The sequence below is a fragment of the Puntigrus tetrazona genome, chromosome 8, assembly GCF_018831695.1.
Source record: "Puntigrus tetrazona isolate hp1 chromosome 8, ASM1883169v1, whole genome shotgun sequence".
Classification (NCBI taxonomy): Eukaryota; Metazoa; Chordata; class Actinopteri; order Cypriniformes; family Cyprinidae; genus Puntigrus; species Puntigrus tetrazona.
In genome coordinates this window covers 22,694,021-22,714,898 of record NC_056706.1, presented here as the reverse complement: position 1 = coordinate 22,714,898, position 20,878 = coordinate 22,694,021, and the positions used below count along the sequence as shown (strand labels likewise).

Sequence of the window (20,878 nt, the reverse complement as noted above, 5' to 3'; positions counted from 1 at the left end):
TGAGAAAGAGACAGGACTAATATTAGCGTAGATGCCATTCTTTTTACGATGTCACAAGTACATCGTATTTTAGGAGTAGTGTGAAATATACAGTAGCAAGGTTATAACCGTGGTCCAAAAAAATTATGTCCCCCATAGTTTTCCTGGCCATAATAACAGGAAGTGATGATTAAGTGAAAACAGAAAAAACCTTGTGACCTTCAAATACTGTATTCTTTTTAATGCTATTTTTATGCCAGAGGAAACACCAGTTTTGACGCCACCCCAATTCATAACTGTTCTTTTTTTAACAGTCTAAATTGTTTCATATTAAACAATAACCAAACAGAAGTGCTCTGGAGTAAACAAATTTGTATTCCCATTATCTAAGATCAGTTTGCTGAAGTGGCATTTTTGTCAGAACATCACATCGCTGGTTTTTGGACTGTATTTGATGACGGACCCCTTTTTTAGATGAAATCAAAAATGTATGCATTAAATTATACATGGGAGTATGTTGTGTAGTATTACATTCAATGTACCAAATATTTCCAAAGCAATCATAGTTTGCCCCCCTCTCCCTCATAATAAATATCTGATGCGACTGAGTGAACCAACAAGTTGTCACATGAAAAATATTTGTATACTATTTTTGTAATGGCATGACACAGGAAACAAGATTTAAAAAATAATCATTAAAGCTTAGTAATAAAGTAAACAAATAATTGTTTGGATTACAAGAGTATCTTTGCATGCAAAAATCCTGCAATTGTTTGACATCATGACAACAATGCAACAAATGCATGGTTTTTAAGAGTTTATTGGTGGTCATCATAACCATGCATGCTTAGCTATTGTTTGAGAACACGTGGCTACAAGCATATTTCATATGACACACACACAAGTTTCCACAAGACAACTCTAAAATATACAGATAGGAAACAAAACACTGAACTGGGAAGAAAGCAATTTGTACAGCATATTTTGCATTTCATTTCAGTCTGAATAATGGTTGTTCGTTAGTTCCTTGATCGTTACAGGTTACATATCGGCCACTTTGGGACTCTCTTTGGCCTGACGCATCCCATAAAGCCACTTGATCACTCGAGCATTTCTCTCAATGACCGACACTCCGTAAACAGGGCGTTCGTCTTTTGCTGCTTCTTCTTCCTCGTCTTCGCCTTCGGCCGGACGCTCGGAGGTCGGCGCACTAGCGCTACGTAGACGGGAAACGGACACGATGTCAGAACCCGGTCTCGTTAGCTCGTCTAAATCTGATGGGTCAAGACCACAGTAATTAAAGAAGCGCTCAAGTTCTGCTCCTGCTCGTGAAAAGCAGTCGCTGACGTCGGATTTTGAGCGCGTCAGGGACGGACGCTTCCTGGAGCTTGTTGAGGAGTGGCGGGTGATGGCTGGAGATGGCGGCGACTGGAAGTCATTTTTAAGCGAGACGACGGAGTTCGGAGTAAGTGGGGTTGGTGAGGGACATGATGATGGTTCTGTGATTGGTTTTATGGAGAGGGGTAGAGGTGGGCCGGTTGGAGATTTGGAAGACGGTGAGGTTTGCTCAGCAGAGTTTGGCGTTTTAATAGGTCCTTGAGAGGCGTTTGTTTGTGTGGCATTATGGAGCCTTTTGAAATCAATTGGTTGCTTATTTGGTTGTATGTACGGCCTAAGCAGGCGCAGAAGATGTATTGGGACCTGAGGTGTGGTCTGTTGCACCGGAGGCCGGTTCTGTAGCTGTTGTCTACCAGCCATCCTCATCTGAGGTAACTGTGGCCTGACGTCGACTCTCCGAACTGTCGTGGTAGCACACCCGCTCGCCCTGAAGCTTCTACTGGAGCTTTTCCTTGACTTGCTGAAGTTGGGGTCGGAGAAGATTCCTCCACTGTTGAAGGGGTGGCCTTGCATGGAACTGCAGCATCTTTGTCTTTGTTGTTGGGCTGCATAGATACGACTGGAGCGGTGGCATCGCTGACTCCATTGATCAACTTGCAGAGATGTTCTAGGTTAAGAGGTGGCGTCTCAGACTTTGTTGGTCTTGCAGGAATCTTCCTTGATGGCTGTTGAGCACCTTGTCCACTTTGGCTGTTGTTGGCTGGACAAATAACTGGCTGCTGCTTCTTCAAAGCCACCTGTTGGCTCTTGACGTACTTGGCCTTGTCTGCTTCCAATCGTTCCACCGCACTTGGTTTGCGTATGCCTGGAGATGATTTGTCTGGACAGCTGGACTCTGGGTTGCGACTTGGAGTGCCAGGAGTTACAGCAAGCCTTATTATTCTCCGTGAAGATGGCTGAAGTGTGTCAGTTGACATCCTTGGAAATGAAAAACTTCAGCTGTTTCTTTTTTTCTGTACTTATTTGCTTGTAAGTAGTCTTGCAGGCAGGGTTTACTTCCACATTAATGCATTGCAGACACTGGATTCACGTTTTTAATACCTGGGGGGACAGAAGTAATTATGACAATCAGACAATCAGAGCTAGACAGTTTACACTTTTATAATGACTTTTCTTGAAAAATTAAAAAAACTACTTATTAAAGCAAATATGAGTGGTGCTTGTCAGCACAAGTCACCAACCACAGTGTTAGGGCGTTGTTTGTCTGTGATTGCATTGCAGTGAGTTTTGGGTTTTTAGAATGTGGCTGGGTTTGTTGTGGCGAAGCATTGCTTAAGAAGATATTTTGAAGAACGGTTTCTGGTCCTCATCAATTTCCATATTTCTCTCCCCATATTCTTCAAAATATCATCAGCTTTTGTGTTCAGCAGAAAAAAAGTCATACAGGTTTGGAACAACTTGAGGTTGCATGAATGATGACAGAATTTACATTTTTTTTAATGCTTCAGCGGATGAAGTAGAACATCAAGTAGACACAATCTGGTGAGAAGTGATGAAACACAAACCCTGATCATGAACTAAAAGTACAAATAAATGGTTTATAAATTTCAATGTAAGGAGACAGGTTTTCCTTTTCTAAACAAAATGAACTTTTGTTTCTTTGCTCCTGTAAACTAAACGCTAGCAAAGTCATCTGTGAATGAATGTTTCAGGAGGCCTTTATTAACCCCCCCCCTTTTTATGATGGATGGATGCACTTTTCTTGGACTTTTTGAGTAAGTCATGGGGTATATATATATATATATATGGTATGAAGTAGTCATAAACGGCTGTTGAGATGTTATCCTCACTGGAAACGGGCTAAAGTTTTGGAACGAGATACAGATAATGATAAGCAATTGAATACGTCACATGCCTGACAAGAAACGGCATCAGCAGCGTTCCAGTAAAACTCAATTTAGTATGGTACAATTGTGAATAGTTTCACACGCAGGTTTCAGAGGCCTTTCCTCAAGTCTTTTCTTTCATCAGTTTCATCGTCTACTACTACAAATTCTTTATCTGCTGACAAACCTGATCGCGCAACTCTCATCAGCAAGCTGCACAATACGAGTCTTTCCTGACCACTGCATACGGTGCAGTGCTTTCAAAACAATAAACACATGGGGTTAGAGGTTTGTTCCTTATCCCTTATATTATGAGCATTAATAATAGTGATACTCTCTTTAGTAAACACCACTAATGAGCTCTTTAGGCTGTTGATGTATGTTGCAGGATGGCTTCAAACCATTATGAAGCCGTTCTCAGACAACTCCATTAGCAGCGGCTAAAAGGTTACCGCTTTCTTCTGGAATATTTAATGAAACTAACATTAGCTTAATTGATTTTTAAAGGAATTATTAATCGAACGCTCCCTAAAATAACTGTAAATCACACTGAAAGCTTATTTCGGTGCCCTTCCATTTAGAAAACCAACATAACTGATATGAAAATATTAGTCAGGAAGGTTGCGACGGTTACATGCCCACCTAGGAATGTGACCTCACTGATAAACGAAGTCACCGGTTAAATCAAGGGACTTTTTGATGCTTCACACTGGATTTTTGTCCAGTGTTGTTAATGAATGACAGCTGGGCTGCGTTTATCAATGGACTTAAGAAACTTTCACTTGGTAAAGCGTGGCCAATGATATACCAGCTCATTGTCTGAATGTTTATCCTTCCCTTAATGTAACAGCCAGCACTCCACCTAAGGTTAAAGTGCGCTGTGTACTATCCTTTCCTGTCTTTTACAATCCGTACATTATTCCATCCTTTCATCCACTCTAGTTGTCTCCATCAATCAATCATTCTAACCCCACTTTCTCTTTGTGTAATGTAATATATATATATATATATATATATATATATATATATATATATATATATATATATATATATATATATATATATATATATATATAATTGATGAAGACAACAACGAGGTTCTAAGTCAAGTTGAGGTGAAAAGGAAATTGATCCCTTAAGGCAAGAAAAAACAAGAATAAATGGGACCCAAGGTTTCACTTACAGATTCCAGGGACAGACATGTCTCTACATGATCCCGTCTAAAACCAAAACAACAGTTACGGGTAATGAAAAATCAGACAGAATGTAGATAACCGAATGTAGTTAAGCGCACTGTATGCTAGCCGCGTCGTTTAAAGGTATAGATCACAGTGAGACGCATACACGGACAGTACACCTACATCCAAACATACCTGCGTCTGTTTCAGGACACTCGACAGCCGCGGCTTCCCCTTTGAGTCACGTAGGACAGGATTCAGTCAGTAATGCCGTTTGTGTGTCAGAAAGCAGAAAGAAAGCAAGGCAGATGGTGCACGCGTGTGTTTGTGTTTGAGAAAGTAAAACTTGCCAGACCGGTTCGACTCTCTTCTCACACTCCTCCTATGCCTTTTTTTGTTCTCGTCCCATCCAATCAGAAACTCAGTCACACTCCAGGAAGTACGTCCCATATGCCCTTTGAGTCACCTGATCACTGAAAAAATTCTCACGGGAGAGAAGGGATTTGATAAGTCGGTTATCTTTGAGAAAATGAGTTTTCTTTTCCGTCTCGGAATTCTGTCACTAACTAATATGCAATAAGTTACTGTTTTTCTTTTGTTGCTTGATTAAGATTATCAAATGCATGGATCTTAACCGTTTATTTAATATGCATCAATGTCACAATATGGTGTGGCGTGCAGTTTTTACGCAAAAGCGGACTTTGGCGCCACGGTTAAGTTTAGGGGTGTGAGGAAGCACACCAAACAGAAAATAGTGCCACCCAAGTTTTCATGAGGAAAAATCAGATCGATGTGATGAACTTTCTTGAGGAAGCAGCACTCGCCTGATCATTCTGATAGCTGCTATTAGTTTTAGGAGTGCTGAAGCCCACCTCAATGGGGTCTAGAACCGGCCCTGAGATGTAAAGACATGGTAGTTTTGCTTAGTAATGTACTTAAAAAAAAAAAAAGAACAATGGTTAGGATCAAGTGGTTTATTTTTCTCATTCAAAAAGATAACTTTTTAAAGTTTCTAAAATTTATATTAAGCCAGAAAGCATTTTGACAAGAATATAAAACCATCACCGTGTTGTTTATAAAAATACATTTCTAACATAGTCCTTCTCTCTTTTTTTTTTTTTGCAAAACACAAAGTGAAAGTCGTGTGTCTTTTATTTAAACTCTCATTCACACACAGAGAGGTTTGAAATGTCAATATTTACATATAATACAGCTGATGAGGAGATAAAGGCTATTATTTTTCCCACATTCTGTTCCGATACGGCCTGTAGTATATGTTTCTAGTGCACGCTCAAGCACAATGACATTGTCTTTGCATTTCAATAAGTTTCACAGATAGTTAAACCTTAAACAAGTGCAAATTAAACAGCTCTCTTAAAACCAGTCAAACAAGCAACAACTATTCATTTAAGTAGTTTGTTATAGGTTTAGCACTTTAACTCGTACTACTGCTTTAACAGGTGTGAGACTTAAGGGACTACACATTTTAGAAATATAGTATAACCAGTGTTGGGGGTAAAAAAAAAAAAAGTAAATGTGATGTCATGCGCGCAAAGACAGATTGGGTGTTCTTCAAAACGAATAGACAGAATATAAACTGGGGCCTGGGGATTATTCACTTCACTTTTTGGCGCGAAAGGGCTTTCACATTTGCTAAAAACAGAGCTCTGTTGTATTAAAAACAAACAAGCAAGCCCAGGCCGGATGAGAAAAAGCGATGCAAATGTAACATTTCTGCAACTAACAGTGTTTTTACTTTTTATGGAAAGTATTGTATTACGGTAACTTTCCCCAACACTCAATACAACGGCTCGTTTCTGACTTTTAACTGGTTTTGCTGAATAAATGACACACAGGTTAATAGTATGAAGACTATACAGGCTTTGTATGCTATTCACACTCTTCATACTACATGTCTACATTTGATAAAACATGCCGTGTTTAAGTAGGGCAAACACTGGGTAATCCGTCCCTCAATGCAATGTGCTTGATTTGACCACACTTCTCATGTAATTGCACATCTGTGAATTTTTTTTTTTTTTTTTTTAAACACCTCATTTCAATATTTAATGGCCAAAATATATTTTAACACAAAAACACTGTTGTCATTATGACAAAAAAGTACACTCTCAGAAATAAAGGCACAAAAAAAGCTGTACCTTTTCAAAAGTTACTTTTTTGTATCTATTAGGTGTTCACTTTACGTACTAATATGTACCTTTTAGTTACCAAAACTTTAGGTCCGAACATGTACCTTTAGAAAAGGTACCGCCCCTGTGACAGCTTTTGTGCCTTTATTTCTAAAAGAGTGTAGTTACTTTGATTCTGATTCCAGGGTTAATGTCACGAATCTGCAACCATCTCTGTTTCGGCGTTCTAATCTCTATATTGGTTTCGGTGATCTAGAGCATCATTTATAAAATGTTCTCACAGACCTTACAGTTATTTCTCATGTGTAATTGTAATTCATGAAATGACCATGCGTCTCTTTCGGATGTGAAATCCGTGAATCCCAAATGATCGTGAGCTAGCGCGCGACTGAATGGTTTCGGCTATCTGCTTTGTAAACGACTCCTAATTAATATCATTAACATAAAAGATCAGCTGTTATCCTCAATGCTGTGAACAAACCTGGCCAACCAATAACGCTCACGCTTTGTCGTCACATGTTCAAAGTCGCCGCTGTTAGATGAAGCTAAACTAAGCAAACGTGAACAGCAAAGGAAGAAGCGGATTTCTTACCTAATAAATACAAAAACCCGAACGGCTGATAGAAAACGTGGATGTTTTGATTTCCAAGTAATTTTCAACAGAATGTAAAGCTAATGGAAAGTCCTTTTTTTGTGCTGAGCGATTGATTACCTGTAAGAGCCACAAACTATTAGTGAAGCTGTGATTTTATGCTTTTGATAAGACTTATTGTTCTAAACTATGAAAGCCATTTCCACCACTTAATTAAAAAAAACCTACTTTTGGGGCACAATTCAGCCCTTTTTTCTCTGGTGCATCGGATAAAGTCAGAATCGCAGGATATAAACCTATAATAGCGAGAAATAAAAATATAAACACGTTTATATCGCACAATGACCTTTTTATCCTCCTCCTAATTCAGTTTTTTTCTTTTCAATTTAGACTTTTTAACACGCATATGACTTTCCATCATGTGAGTATCTCTTATATTTTGAGAAAGTGTCTACTTTTCCCGTAACGAACTAAACTGGATAATTACTGTTCCTCAGCTCCCGAATAATAACGCCAGTAAATTTGACAAAGCACCCTGATACTGAAATCACATAATATCATCACCTCTATAAAAATACTGTTACACAGATGCATAGAATGTATGAGAGTCTCTATTTTTAATCATACAAAATGTCACTGATCCACTTTGATCTCGTCTGAGCAGCAGGTTCAGAGAGTCTTGATCTCAGGACAGTATGCAGTTCTTGTCTTTACTGCTGAGACTCTGTGTCCTCCTCCTCCTGAAGCTTCCTCTCCGGCTCTTGTCCTCGTCCTCTGCCTGTCCCTCCGCCGTTCTCTCTCCACCGGTCAGCTGAGGCGGCAGAGGAATGCGCTGGCCCAGAAAGAAGCCTTCCTCCTCGGAGTCTGAGGAGGAGGAGCAGGTGGAGCAGGAGTCTTCGTGCCGGTGGCGGGTGGAGTGCAGGGTAAGGCTGGCGTCCAGGACGCTGCTGGACCTCCTGCGCTCTCCCGTCCTGTACTCCAGGGTTTCCAGGCGAGGCCTGTCGCTCCGTGGCCCTCGGGAACGTCTGAGCCGCTTCTCCGTGGGACGGTGGCGGAGACTACGGTGGTAAGACCCATCTGAAGCAAGTCAAAGACATTTTACAGTCACTTGGTGTGAATAGTTCACCCAAAAATGTCAGATTTTTCTAGGAATCTGCTGATTCAGATCACAAACCCAGCCTGAGAGCTCGTGAAACAGGCTCAGTCAGTTCTTTAGCTCACTGCTTTAAATGACTCTCTGTGAATAATGATCCATTTTAATGGTTTTTTTAATTGGTTTATTGGGTAGAATTAGGGATGTAAAGTGAGACATTAATACGTGCTTTATTAGTACTAATAAGTGGCTAATATTGTAATATGCACGCTAATAAGCAACATTTCAAAGTGTAACCATAAAAAGTTACCAAACGTTTATTTTGGATGAGATGAAAGCACTAGTAGTTTGTCTTAACTTAGTGTTTTTAAAGCATCACAACCAGAGTTCGTGCTGCACGATAAATCATAATCACGATTTCTGCTTTTCACAGTTGACTAGGCATAATTATCTGCAATATTTGCCTGCAGGATATTTATCCCGAAAACATTTTATTTAGCTTTATTTTAGACCGTTAACAAGCCTTCACGGTTGCCAGATATTAAATTGGTTTAAAAATCACACAGAGCTTTTCTCCTGATGGATAGATACTTTTTAAGCAGTGTTTTACTTAATTTACCCAAACCTCTCTACATTACAGCAAGTTATTTTTGTAGCAAACTAAATGAGTTTAATCATTGTGCAGCCCTCACATTGAGAATATTGTGAGAAATATTCCTCAGAAATTCACGTTTCATGTTCCTGTTTATAGGGTGAGTGAATGGTGACAGAATTGGTATTGTGTTAGTGAAGTACACCCTAAAGCAATGACGACGGGATAAACTACTCAGATATGTTGTTTGGTCTGTTTTCAGTATGGCCTCATCACTGCTCTCTCCATCTGTCCAAACCAGAATTTGGATGAGAAAACAGTAAACAATGAAAAGTGTGACTATAAGTGCACCGACAGCTTGGCTGTAATGATGGGAAACGACTTGATGATGAGGTTTATTTTAATATTACGTTCTACTGAAATAATTTATCCGAAACACAACCTTGTCAGGGAGCTCAGAAAGCTTTTGGAATTATTTCCTCTATTTCTTAAATTTAACTTTGATTTAAAGGTCCAACTTAAATCTTATTTTGTAACTGTATTTTTGTTCAAAATACATAACTATTGTAAAATAATATTACAAATTAAAAGAACAGCTAATTTATTCCTATGAGCAAAGTTTAATTTTCAACATCATCGCTCTAGTCTACAGGGTCACATAATCCTTCAGCAATTATTCTATAATACCGTTTTATGATTTTACCATTGTTCAGAAACAATCACTTAACTAGCTGATTATTAGCATGCAATTGTACTAGCTATTTATCAATACTTAAAGCACATTAATTGTTTTTTCTGCATGGCCATATTCTTCATCCCTTAACCCAACCAACTACCAGTTAGGAATTAATTAATAAAGGGAATACTTTCAATTATTAATAAATATGTTGCATGAAGTGTTTGCTTATTTCAATGCTTCTAAAAAGCTGGCCGTTATGATCTTACCCAGCAGGTCCATTTGAGATGGCACTTCAGTGCAGAAGCGCAACTTGTGTCCGAGACTTCCCTCAACTTCCTCTCCGTCTTCCTCCTGCTCCTCATCCTCTTCCTCTCTTCTCTGTGTCTCCAGCCGCTCCTCTTCCTCCCACTCTTCCTCTTCCACTGAATAGCTGCAGCTGATTGGCTCCCTGAAGCTGACCCTGGCGGTGCCGCTCCGGACCGGTGCTGCAGGGGCGTCCTCTGCTTCGGCGACGGGAGCCGGCGAATCAGACGGGTCGAAGAAAACCGGGGGCGGAGGCGGCGGGAAGGAGTCGGAGTCATTCAGTTCATCGAGCGCATCGGAAGGCTCCGGCTGAGACGAAATTCCTACGACAGAGCATACATACATTGGGATTGCTCCTGTCTGCTGAGGCTCGATTGCTCCTGTCTGCTGAGAGGTTGGTTTGTTTGTAGCTGCGTGTAACCTTCGCGTTTCAATTTATCACCTCTTCTCTAACGATCAAATATAATTTAACTGTGTACATATCGTTGATACTATTAAATTAATCTAACTAATTAGACTGCTGTTAGTTCGTTCGCTTTAATCTAAAACTCGCGGTGAGTTAGTACTCGTTAGCCGATTCACTTTCGCTCCCACCCGCGTTTCGCGCGATTGTGGGCTTTTTCCCCGCTCCTGTTCATTTGTTCCTCGCGCTCGTTCGCTCCATTTTCACAAGCTCATCAAAACAAGAGTGGTAAGTGAATCCTTACGGTGAGTAAATGGCTTCTCCCTGCATCGTCACTTGCACTGTCTGTCACATGTATAGCTTGTCCTTCTCTGTTAGCGATCAGGGATTCACGTGTGATAAATGCAGGGAAATAGCTAGGCTGACAGAGAAGGTTTTAGAATTAGAGACACGTATCCAAACTTTAATTGAGGACAGTAAGAATGCGAGGGCTGTAGATACTGCTTTGGATGCGACTAGTACAGTGAATCATGTACATTGTTCGGTTCCAGCTTCAGAGCCCCTGCAGCAGGGCAATTGGGTGACCGTGAGGCGGGCTAGTCGCGGGTCAAAACACCGCTCTTCCGTTCCAATCAGAACATCAAACAGGTTCTCCCCACTCAGTGACGCACCCACTGAGAAACCTGATCAAAGTGCCTAGTAATTGGCGATTCTATTGTACGGAACGTGAAAATAGAGACACCAGCCACCATAGTCCAATGCTTACCGGGAGCCAGAGCGTCTGACATCTTGTCAAATTTAAAAGTGCTGGCTAATGCTAAACGTAAATTTCGTAAGATTGTTATTCACGCCGGCGCTAATGATGTTCGACTTCGCCAGTCGGAGATCACTAAAAATAATATTAAAGAGGTGTGTGAATTTGCAAGCACGATGTCGGACAATGTAATCTGCTCTGGTCCCCTCCTGCTTACCGGGTGATGAGATTCACAGCAGATTGCTGGGTCTCAATGGCTGGATGTCTAAGTGGTGCCCGCAGAACAACATAGGCTTTATAGACAATTGGATGAGTTTCTGGGGCAGACCTGACCTGTTGAAAAGAGATGGTCTTCACCCCTCTTGGGGTGGTGCCGCTCTTCTATCTAGAAATATGGCATATAGTCTTATAGCTCCAACATGACCAACTAGTGCCCAGGTCAGGAAGCAGACAGACCGGCTAAACCGACCGTCTGCTAGCTGCCTCACGTCACAGAAGGCAGTTAATTCTCAGCACATAGAGACTCTTTCACCTAGATATCACACTATAGAGACTGTGTCTGTTCCCGAATTAGAATATGCAGAGAACGTCCAAACCTAATCAAAAGCAATAATTTAATTAATGTCCAACAAATTAAAACTAGCTATAATTCAAATAAGCAAACGATAAAACTTGGCTCGCTAAATATTAGATCACTTTCCACAAAAGCACTTTATGTATATGATTTGATCAATGATCAGAAGCTAGATTTGCTTTGTTTGACAGAAACCTGGCTAAAACCAGATGATTATATTACTCTAAATGAATCTACCCCCAAAATTATTTCTATAAAAATGAGCCACGTTTAAAAGGTAGAGGGGAGGTGTTGCTACAATTTATAACAATATTCTTAGTACTTCTCAGAGGGCAGGCTTTAAATATAACTCATTTGAAGTTTTGGTGCTGCATATAACATTATCTACAGAATCATGTGCTAGTGATAAATCTTCTGTCATGTTTGTACTGGCTACTGTATACAGGCCACCAGGACACAGCACAGATTTCATTAAAGAATTTGCTGATTTTCTAACTGAGTTAGTACTGGCCGCAGATAAAGTCTTAATTGTTGGCGATTTTAATATCCATGTTGATAATGAAAAAGACTCATTAGGATCAGCTTTCTTAGACATTTTAAACTCCATTGGGGTTAGACAACACGTCTCTGGACCTACTCATTGTCAAAATCATACTCTAGATCTAATACTGTCACATGGAATAGATGTTAAAATGGTTGAAGTACTGCAGCAAAGTGATGACATTTCAGATCACTATCTAGTCTTGTGTGAACTCTGTATAGTTAAACCTGTAAACTCTGCACCTTATTACAAGTATGGTAGAACCATCACTTCCACCACAAAAGAAAGCTTTCTAAATAACCTTCCTGACTTATCTCAATTCCTTAGTTCATCCAATACGATGCAAAAACTTGATGATGTAACAGAAACTATGCACTCTCTTTTTCTAGCACTTTAGATACAGTTGCTCCTTTGCACTTAAAAAGATAAAAGAAAACAATCTGACTCCATGGTATAATGACAGCACACGCACCCTAAAGAGAGCAGCCGGAAAATGGAGCGCAGGTGGAGAAAAACCAAATTAGAAGTATTTCGTATTGCCTGGCGGGAGAGTATGCTGTCATACAGAAAAGCATTAAAAATAGCAAGATCTGATTATTTTTCATCCCTTTTAGAAGAAAACAAACACAACCCCGGTATTTATTCAGTACAGTGACTAAATTAACAAAAAATAAAGCATCAGCAGGTGCTAATATGCCCCAAGAGTATAGCTGCAATGAGTTCATGAATTTCTTTACTTCTAAGATTGATACCATCAGAGATAAAATTGTAACTATGCAGCCGTCAACTACAGTTTCACATCAGATAATGAGCTTTAGATCCCCTAAGGAAAAATTACACTCTTTCTCTATTATAGGAGAAGAAGACTTGTACAAACTTGTTAAATCATCTAAACCAGCAACATGTATGTTAGACCCTATTCCATCTAAACTATTAAAAGATCTGCTTCCAGAAGTCATAGATCCTATTTTGAACATTATTAATTCATCATTGTCATTAGGATATGTTCCCAAAACCTTTAAACTGGCTGTAGTTAAACCTCTCATTAAGAAACCACATCTTGATCCCAAAGACTTAGTAAATTACAGACCAATCTCTAATCTCCCTTTTCTGTCAAAGATACTAGAAAAGGTAGTATCCTCACAACTGTATTCCTTTTTAGAAAAAATGGTGTCTGTGAGGATTTCCAATCAGGTTTTAGACCGTACCATAGTACTGAGACTGCTCTCATTAGAGTTACTAATGACCTGCTTCTATCATCTGATCGTGGTTTTATCTCGTTATTAGTGCTATTAGATCTTAGCGCAGCATTCGATACTATCGATCACAACATTCTCTTGGATAGACTAGAAAACTATGTTGGCATTAGAGGAAGCGCCTTAGCATGGTTTACATCATATCTATCTGACCGCTATCAGTTTGTGGCATTAAATGAGGAGGTATCATATCGATCAAAAGTGAAATATGGAGTTCCTCAAGGCTCAGTGCTAGGACCGTTACTTTTCAACCTTTACATGTTACCTCTGGGAGATATTATCAGGAGTCATGGTGTTAGCTTTCACTGCTATGCTGATGATACTCAGCTCTATATTTCAGCGCAGCCTGGTGATACACACCAAATTGAGAATCTAACAGAATGCATAGTCGATATAAAAGCTGGATGATGAGTAACTTCTTAATGTTAAATTCTGAAAAAACAGAGGTGCTAATAATTGGACCTAAAACCCCACATATAATAATCTAGAACACAGCCTATCACTTGATGGCTGCTCTGTTAATTCTTCATCATCAGTCAGGAACCTAGGTGTGCTGTTTGACCGCAATCTTTCCTTTGAAAATCATGTTTCTAGCATCTGTAAAACTGCGTTTTCCATCTTAAAAATATATCTAAATTACGACCTATGCTTTCAACCTCTAATGCAGAAATATTAATTCATGCGTTTATGACCTCAAGGTTAGATTATTGCAATGCTTTATTGGGTGGTTGTTCTGCACGCTTAATAAACAAACTTCAGCTAGTCCAAAACGCAGCAGCCAGAGTCCTTACTAGAACTAGGAAGTATGATCACATTAGCCCAGTTCTGTCAACACTGCACTGGCTCCCTATCAAACATCGAATAGATTTTAAAATCCTATTAATTACCTATAAAGCCCTGAATGGTTTAGCTCCTCAATACTTGAGCGAGCTCTTATCACATTATAGTCCTGCACGTCCGCTGCGTTCTCAAAACTCTGGCCATTTGATAATACCTAGAATATCAAAATCAACTGCGGGCGGCAGATCATTTTCCTATCTAGCACCTAAACTCTGGAACAATCTCCCTAACTCTGTTCGGGAAGCAGACACACTCTGCCAGTTTAAATCTAGATTAAAGACACATCTTTTAACTTAGCCTACACATAACACACCAACACACCTTTTTATTATTCAAATCCGTTAAAGGATTTTTAGGCTGCATTACTTAGATTTGCTGGAACCGGGAACACTACTTCTAAAATACGATGTACTTGTGACATCGTAAAAAGAATGGCATCTACGCTAATATTAGTCCTGTTTCTTTCTCAATCTGTTTTCACAGTTTGTATCCAGACTAGATGGTGGATCAGCACCCAGAGATTATGTTCATCAGAGACCAGAAAACCTAGATGCGCCCGTCGACAGATCACCAGATCCTGATGCACACACACACACACGCACACACTAAGTCATTTACACTACCTGACACAGCTGCGTTTAAAATTGAACTGGAGGTTAAGTGCTGGGCGTCCGGTCAGAGGAGAACTGACCCCAACTGAGTCTGGTTTCTCCCAAGGTTTTTTTTTCTCCATTCTATATGCATGGGGTTTTGTTTCCTTGCCGCTGTCGCCTCTGGCTTGCTTGGTTGGGGACACTTAACTTCTAGTGACTATCGTTGAATTGACTACAGAGACCGTCTCTGCATTTAATAAGAAATTGGTCACTCTCGTCACTATATATCCCTGTCATTATACTGTACAGTGCTTTGATGCAACCTGTGTTGTTAAAAGCGCTATATAAATAAAAATGATTGATTGATTGATTGACATACGCTTGAGTCGACATGGCTTCCCTGAATGCGACTCTGTAGAACCCAGGCGTACCTGCACAGCTGTCGTTCCCACAATCCTTTGCGGTGGAAGTCCCTCGAGACGTGCAGCTCGGCGGGAAAGGGCCGAATTCTGCGTATCCGTTCAGCTCCACGGTGAACTCCAGACTGTCCGGCTGTTGGTTCGTTTGCGGCGTGCTGATGCCCGATTGGTCCTTGCGAACGAATGCTGCCCTGTCATTGGCTGCTGGACAGGGCTGAGTGCGTTGTGTGTGTTCATACGCTGGAGGCTGGCCGTTCGGTATAGGATGGAGCGTGTGAACACCTGCAGAACGAACAAGAGGATAGTTACAGACGCTTCTGAGTACGAACCGTGTCCGTCACACTGAAGTTCACCAAGGTGAATCTCACAAAGAATCGGCCTGCTTTAGTTTAGGTAATATGATTTTATTATTTTTTTTTTAATTGAGAGAAGTCTTCTCTTACGATCACCAAGACTGCATTTATTTCATACAAAATGTGTCACTCACAAAACGCCTATAGGATACAAAATGTATCTGTTTTAATAAATCTTGCATGTAATTTATTCCTGTAACGCAAAGCTAAACTTTCAGCGTCACATAATCCTTCAGATATCATTCAAATGTGCTGCTCAAAAAACATGTCTTATCATTAGTGTTTTGTTACTTCATATGTTATAAAAACAGATACTTTTTTGTATTCTACAATGTTTTTTTTTTTTTTTTTTTTTTAGAAATAGAAACTATAAGTGTCTTTACTAGCACTTTTGATTAAATGTAATTTATCCTTGCTGGATAAAAGTAACAAAAGCGATGATGATGATGATGATGATAATATTATTAATAATAATGAAAATCTAAGCAATTTTAGCTCCATAACACTGATCACTTGTCTGGAAACTTGGAAATTATGTATAGATGCAATTTAACTTTTCATACATACAATGATAATGTTGGAAATGTGCTCAATTGTGTTATTCATATACAAATGCACTTTCTAATTTCCATTTAAACTAATTCGGTGAGGAAAAAAGTGCTTCATTAAAATGAATGCTAATTATTTAAAAACAAAACAAATACAAGATTAAGTCATATTACAACAATAAGAATATTTAGAGATTTTTTGGGGGGAGATAATGCCTATGTTCCATGGAAAACCTAAAAAGCCGTGCCTTTGCCGTGGAGGGTGAAGCGCCCGGCGCTGGCTCCCTCCTGTGGCCGTGGTGTGGAAGTGCGCTGCTGGTTTTGAACGGTCTTGTGTGACACCGGTTTGCTCTGCAGGGCAGAGTCGCAGGAGTCCGAGTTGTCCGGGTCCTCCCCGAGCGAGCAGGAGCGGGAGCAGAAGATGAGTCCGCCGCGGGGCAGGAAGGGTCTGCCCAGCAGAGGGAGCCGGCAGCAGGCGCAGCAGAAACAGGCCTCGGACGCGTGCCAGTGCTGGCCCTCGTACGTCATCTGACCCTGGTCTATACCTGCACACAGACACAGCACTCAATTACTCAGCTTTTCACTGCACTTGTTGAACATAATGCAAGGTAACCTGCAACATTTAATGTTTTAAAAGTCTGCACCAGTTGCATATATAAAAGTAACTTATGTAATATTGTAGAAAATAATAATAATAATGATAATAATAGGCAGTTTGTTTACATTACCATTCAAACGTTTGAAGAAGTCAAACTCATCAAAAATACAGTAAATCTATGAAATTAATCAAAAAGGATTTCTATATGAACATATTTTAAAATGTCATTTATTTCTGCCATCAAAGATGAATTATCAGGATCATTACTTCAGTCTTCAATGTCACATGATCCTTCCGTTATTATTTACTGCTCAAGTATTTCTGATTATTATCAAAGCCGAACGATTTTTTCTGGAACAAAAACTTTTTTTTCAGAATTCTCAAAAGAACAGGTTTATTTGGAATAGAAGTCTTTACTGCAAATTCTGTCAAATGTTCTGCATCCTTGCTGAATAAGAAGAATTAGATTAGCATCTTTTAAATGATCGTAGCTTCTGTTTTGCTGACATTACATAATACAGATTATTATAATGCTTTAATATAGGACTTCCATTTCTGTGTTTCATAATAAATTAATAAGGTAACCCCTACATTTTCATTATTATAATGGAAAAATGTACAGTGCCCTCCACTAATACTGGCACCCTTGGTAAATATGAACAAAGGCAGCTAAGATATGATTTGACGATAGGTTATGAATATATAGGTTAGATAGGTTTGAATTTTGTTCCTTTTTTTTAACCAAAAGACCACAAAGATAAACCTAAGAAGATATATCTTCATTTATTTACCAAGGGGGCCAATTCTACACATTATTCATATTATAAAATTATATTTATACATAATGGTATTATTTGTTGCCCTGCCTTAAAAATTTTTTTATATATATATATATATATATATATATATATATCTATGTATAAATTTCAATGTAATATGTTTTGTTCACCCTCAAAACGTCTGCTCTAAATATTTTCTTTTTTCAGTCTCACTATAATCTAGTATAGATAAGCCATATACGTGTGTGTGTGTAGTAGTGTATGAGCTGGTGTGTTGTCTCTCACCGATATGTTCTCCACAGGTGTCACAGTATTCAGCGTACAGAGACTCGTAGCAGTGGCAGCAGTACGGCCGGCTCTCTCTCATGATGTACCGCTGGCCGCCCAGCGCCGTCTCACACTCGAAACAGCAGAAGTGCTTCATGTGCCAGTGACGGCCCTCCGCCTCCGTACACTCGTCCGCAAAGATGATCTGATCAGTACGGGAGGAGAAAGATACGGTCACCAGCTGTGTCTGATCACTCAGTTAATAACGTGGAGAAAATAGGATAGGATTATTAGTACAGCAGGATTATCAGTGAACTAAAAAAAACAAACATTTAACATTAAACAAATTCTTATTCTGCTCAAAACATTACTAAAATGGAAAAATATAATCTTAAATGTATAGAAATTGGTCTTATAGTGAGACGTAAACATTTTTTTTTTCTTCGTATAAATACATTTTTATAATTTGTTTAAAAAAAAATAGTGCTGTCAAATGATTAATAACATCCTAAATAAAATGTTTGTTTGCACAATATATGTATACTGTGTATATTATGTATATATAAAATACAGATGCAAGAATATATTTCAGAAAAAGTGTAATAATTAAATAATTGTTTATAATATACATAAACAGAGACATTTAAATACATGTAAATATTTTCTATATATATATATATATATATATACACACACAAAAAAACATTTTGGATGTGATTAATAATTTGACAAGAATATAAAATACTCATTGATTCAATTTTGGATATTTTTAAAATGTATGGGATTGTTTAGTAGTATTATTACAGTTAATATTATATATAGTTAATAGCAGATATGAGAGTTATTAATATTAAAACCATAATCAAATATTTGCTTAGTTCGTTGAAAAATACAAAATTAATAATAAAAAAAAAAAATCTAATTTCAAATACTAACAAAAACTATAATAGTTCCACTAAAACAGCACTGTTCCGTAGACATTTTATAATTATTGAAATCCTGAGAATCTGGGCTTTAATCTTGTCTCCAACATCATAAACCACCAAGAAACAGAATGAAAGGTGAAGAGAGTGCAGGAAGGACCTCGTCGCAGGCCTGGCAGCGGGGCTTGATTCGCTCGGCGTGGTGCCGGCCGCAGTAGATGTGTCCGTCCTGATAGAAGTAGATGAGGTCCACCAGCAGCTCGCTGCAGGAAGCGCACTGGAAGCACTGAGGATGCCAGCAGGAGCCGTGACCCGCTCGGGACGCAAACACAGCGATGTCCCCGCCGCAGATCTGCCTGCCACACTGATCACACACACACACACAGAGAACAAACTCAGCACGACCCACGTCAAATCTCTTCACTGCACTAAATAAAATAAAATTAACAATTAAAGCAAAAAAATTAAAACGGCTATAAATATCAGTATTGTCATCAAAAATTCTTAACGATAGCACAATAGTATTATTTCTATAATATTTTTTTATTTGCATAGCTTAAAAACATTATACAAATTAGTTATATTATTGTACTATAAAAAGTGTGTGTACACATATACACTTTTTTATATATATAAATAATATATATATATAAATATATGTGTATATATATATATATATATATACATATATATATATATATATATATATATACACATATATATATATAAATATATGTATATAAATATATATGTATATATATATAAATATATATGTATATATATATATATATATAAATATATATGTATATGTGTATATATATGTATATATATATAAATATATGTATATATATATATAAGTATATATATATGTATAAGTATATATAAATGTATATGTATATATATATAAATGTATATGTGTATATATAAATGTATATGTGTATATATAAATGTATATGTATATATAAATGTATATGTATATATATATAAATATATATGTATATATATGTATATATATAATGTATATATATATATAAATGTATATGTATGTATATATAAATGTATATATATATATATATATAAATGTATATGTATATATATAAATATATATATATATATAAATGTATATATAAATATATATATATATATATATATATATATATATATATATATAAATAAATGTATATGTATATATATATAAATGTATATGTATATATATATAAATGTATATATATATATAAATGTATATATATATATAAATGTATATATATATATATATATATATATATATATATATATATATATATATATATATAAATAAATAAATATTTATGCACACACACTATTATAACTAATTTAGTATTATTAAACTACTTTGTTTTATTTTACAAGACCACATTGCTATAGTAATAGTTTTAATTCATTAATAATAATAATAACAAAATATTATTACAACAACTATTATTATTGCATTTAAAATTTACTATAGTACAATTATTAAATATTTATAATTTATTTTCTATTAAATTGTAATGTGCTTTAAACAATAAAATAATAATAACAATAATAATCGTCCAATACAATTAATATTTAATTTAAATAAAATATTATTTGTGTTATTGTCATTATTATTATTGTTTAAATGCTCCATTCATTTAATATTAAACATTTGAAAAAACAATCATTAAGCTTTTCTAGCTTGTGATCTTTACCACCAAGAGGGTAAATCTGCTTCACATCAAGTCTAATACTCTGACAGCAGCGTCTTGTTATTTAGTAAGCTAAGCCTCTATAATAAACAGCTATAATAAGCCAAAAAAATTCTAAGTATAAATATGAAAGAAAGATTACGTACTAATTCTGTGCCACACAAATCAACCCAACATGACACAAACCACCTCTCCTCAGCACAGTCACACCCTCCCGGCAGCTTCTCATCAGCTGCTGTGCATTATGGGTGTTGAAATGCGGCGAAACCCTTGAAATATCGCAAGGGTGGGTGGAAAATACGCGCTTTTATCTAGTACACATGATACTGCCTCGGCCGCACTCAGGCTGGAGTCTGAACTGATCACAGCGTATTAAAGCTGGAGGATGAGGACGTGAAGCCTCTACCTGCTGACAGATGGCTCCGGTCATGGTGACGGGGAAGAGTCGGACGATCCCACGGCCCAGATTCTCCCTCTTCCTCTGCTGACTGAATAACCTCAGTTCTTTCTTCTCTTCTTCATCCAGAGAGTTAC

At 37.7% G+C, this 20,878-nt stretch overlaps 2 protein-coding genes across 4 annotated transcripts in view; both read right to left on the bottom strand.

Annotated features, from left to right (window-relative positions):
- Positions 1-783: 783 nt before the first annotated feature.
- On the bottom strand, positions 784-4,804 carry fam110a (family with sequence similarity 110 member A). The gene is given in 4 exon segments (XM_043246608.1): positions 784-1,808; positions 1,811-2,418; positions 4,387-4,423; positions 4,577-4,804. Coding segments are annotated over 2 exon segments (1,272 nt in total). The 5' UTR covers positions 2,295-2,418; positions 4,387-4,423; positions 4,577-4,804; the 3' UTR covers positions 784-1,020.
- A 536-nt stretch (positions 4,805-5,340) lies between these two features.
- The window catches only part of prickle3 (prickle homolog 3), a 35,670-nt gene continuing 20,132 nt past the window's right edge, over positions 5,341-20,878 (bottom strand). For all 3 annotated transcript variants that reach the window (XM_043246638.1, XM_043246639.1, XM_043246640.1), the window contains 7 exons: positions 20,751-20,878; positions 18,799-19,002; positions 17,734-17,920; positions 16,320-16,616; positions 15,183-15,452; positions 9,754-10,113; positions 5,341-8,200 (listed from right to left, as the gene is read on the bottom strand). The exon at positions 20,751-20,878 is cut by the window's right edge and continues 10 nt beyond it. In XM_043246638.1, coding sequence (XP_043102573.1) covers positions 7,809-8,200; positions 9,754-10,113; positions 15,183-15,452; positions 16,320-16,616; positions 17,734-17,920; positions 18,799-19,002; positions 20,751-20,878 — 1,838 coding nt within the window. In that variant the 3' untranslated portion in view covers positions 5,341-7,808. The remainder of the gene's footprint in view (positions 8,201-9,753; positions 10,114-15,182; positions 15,453-16,319; positions 16,617-17,733; positions 17,921-18,798; positions 19,003-20,750) is intronic.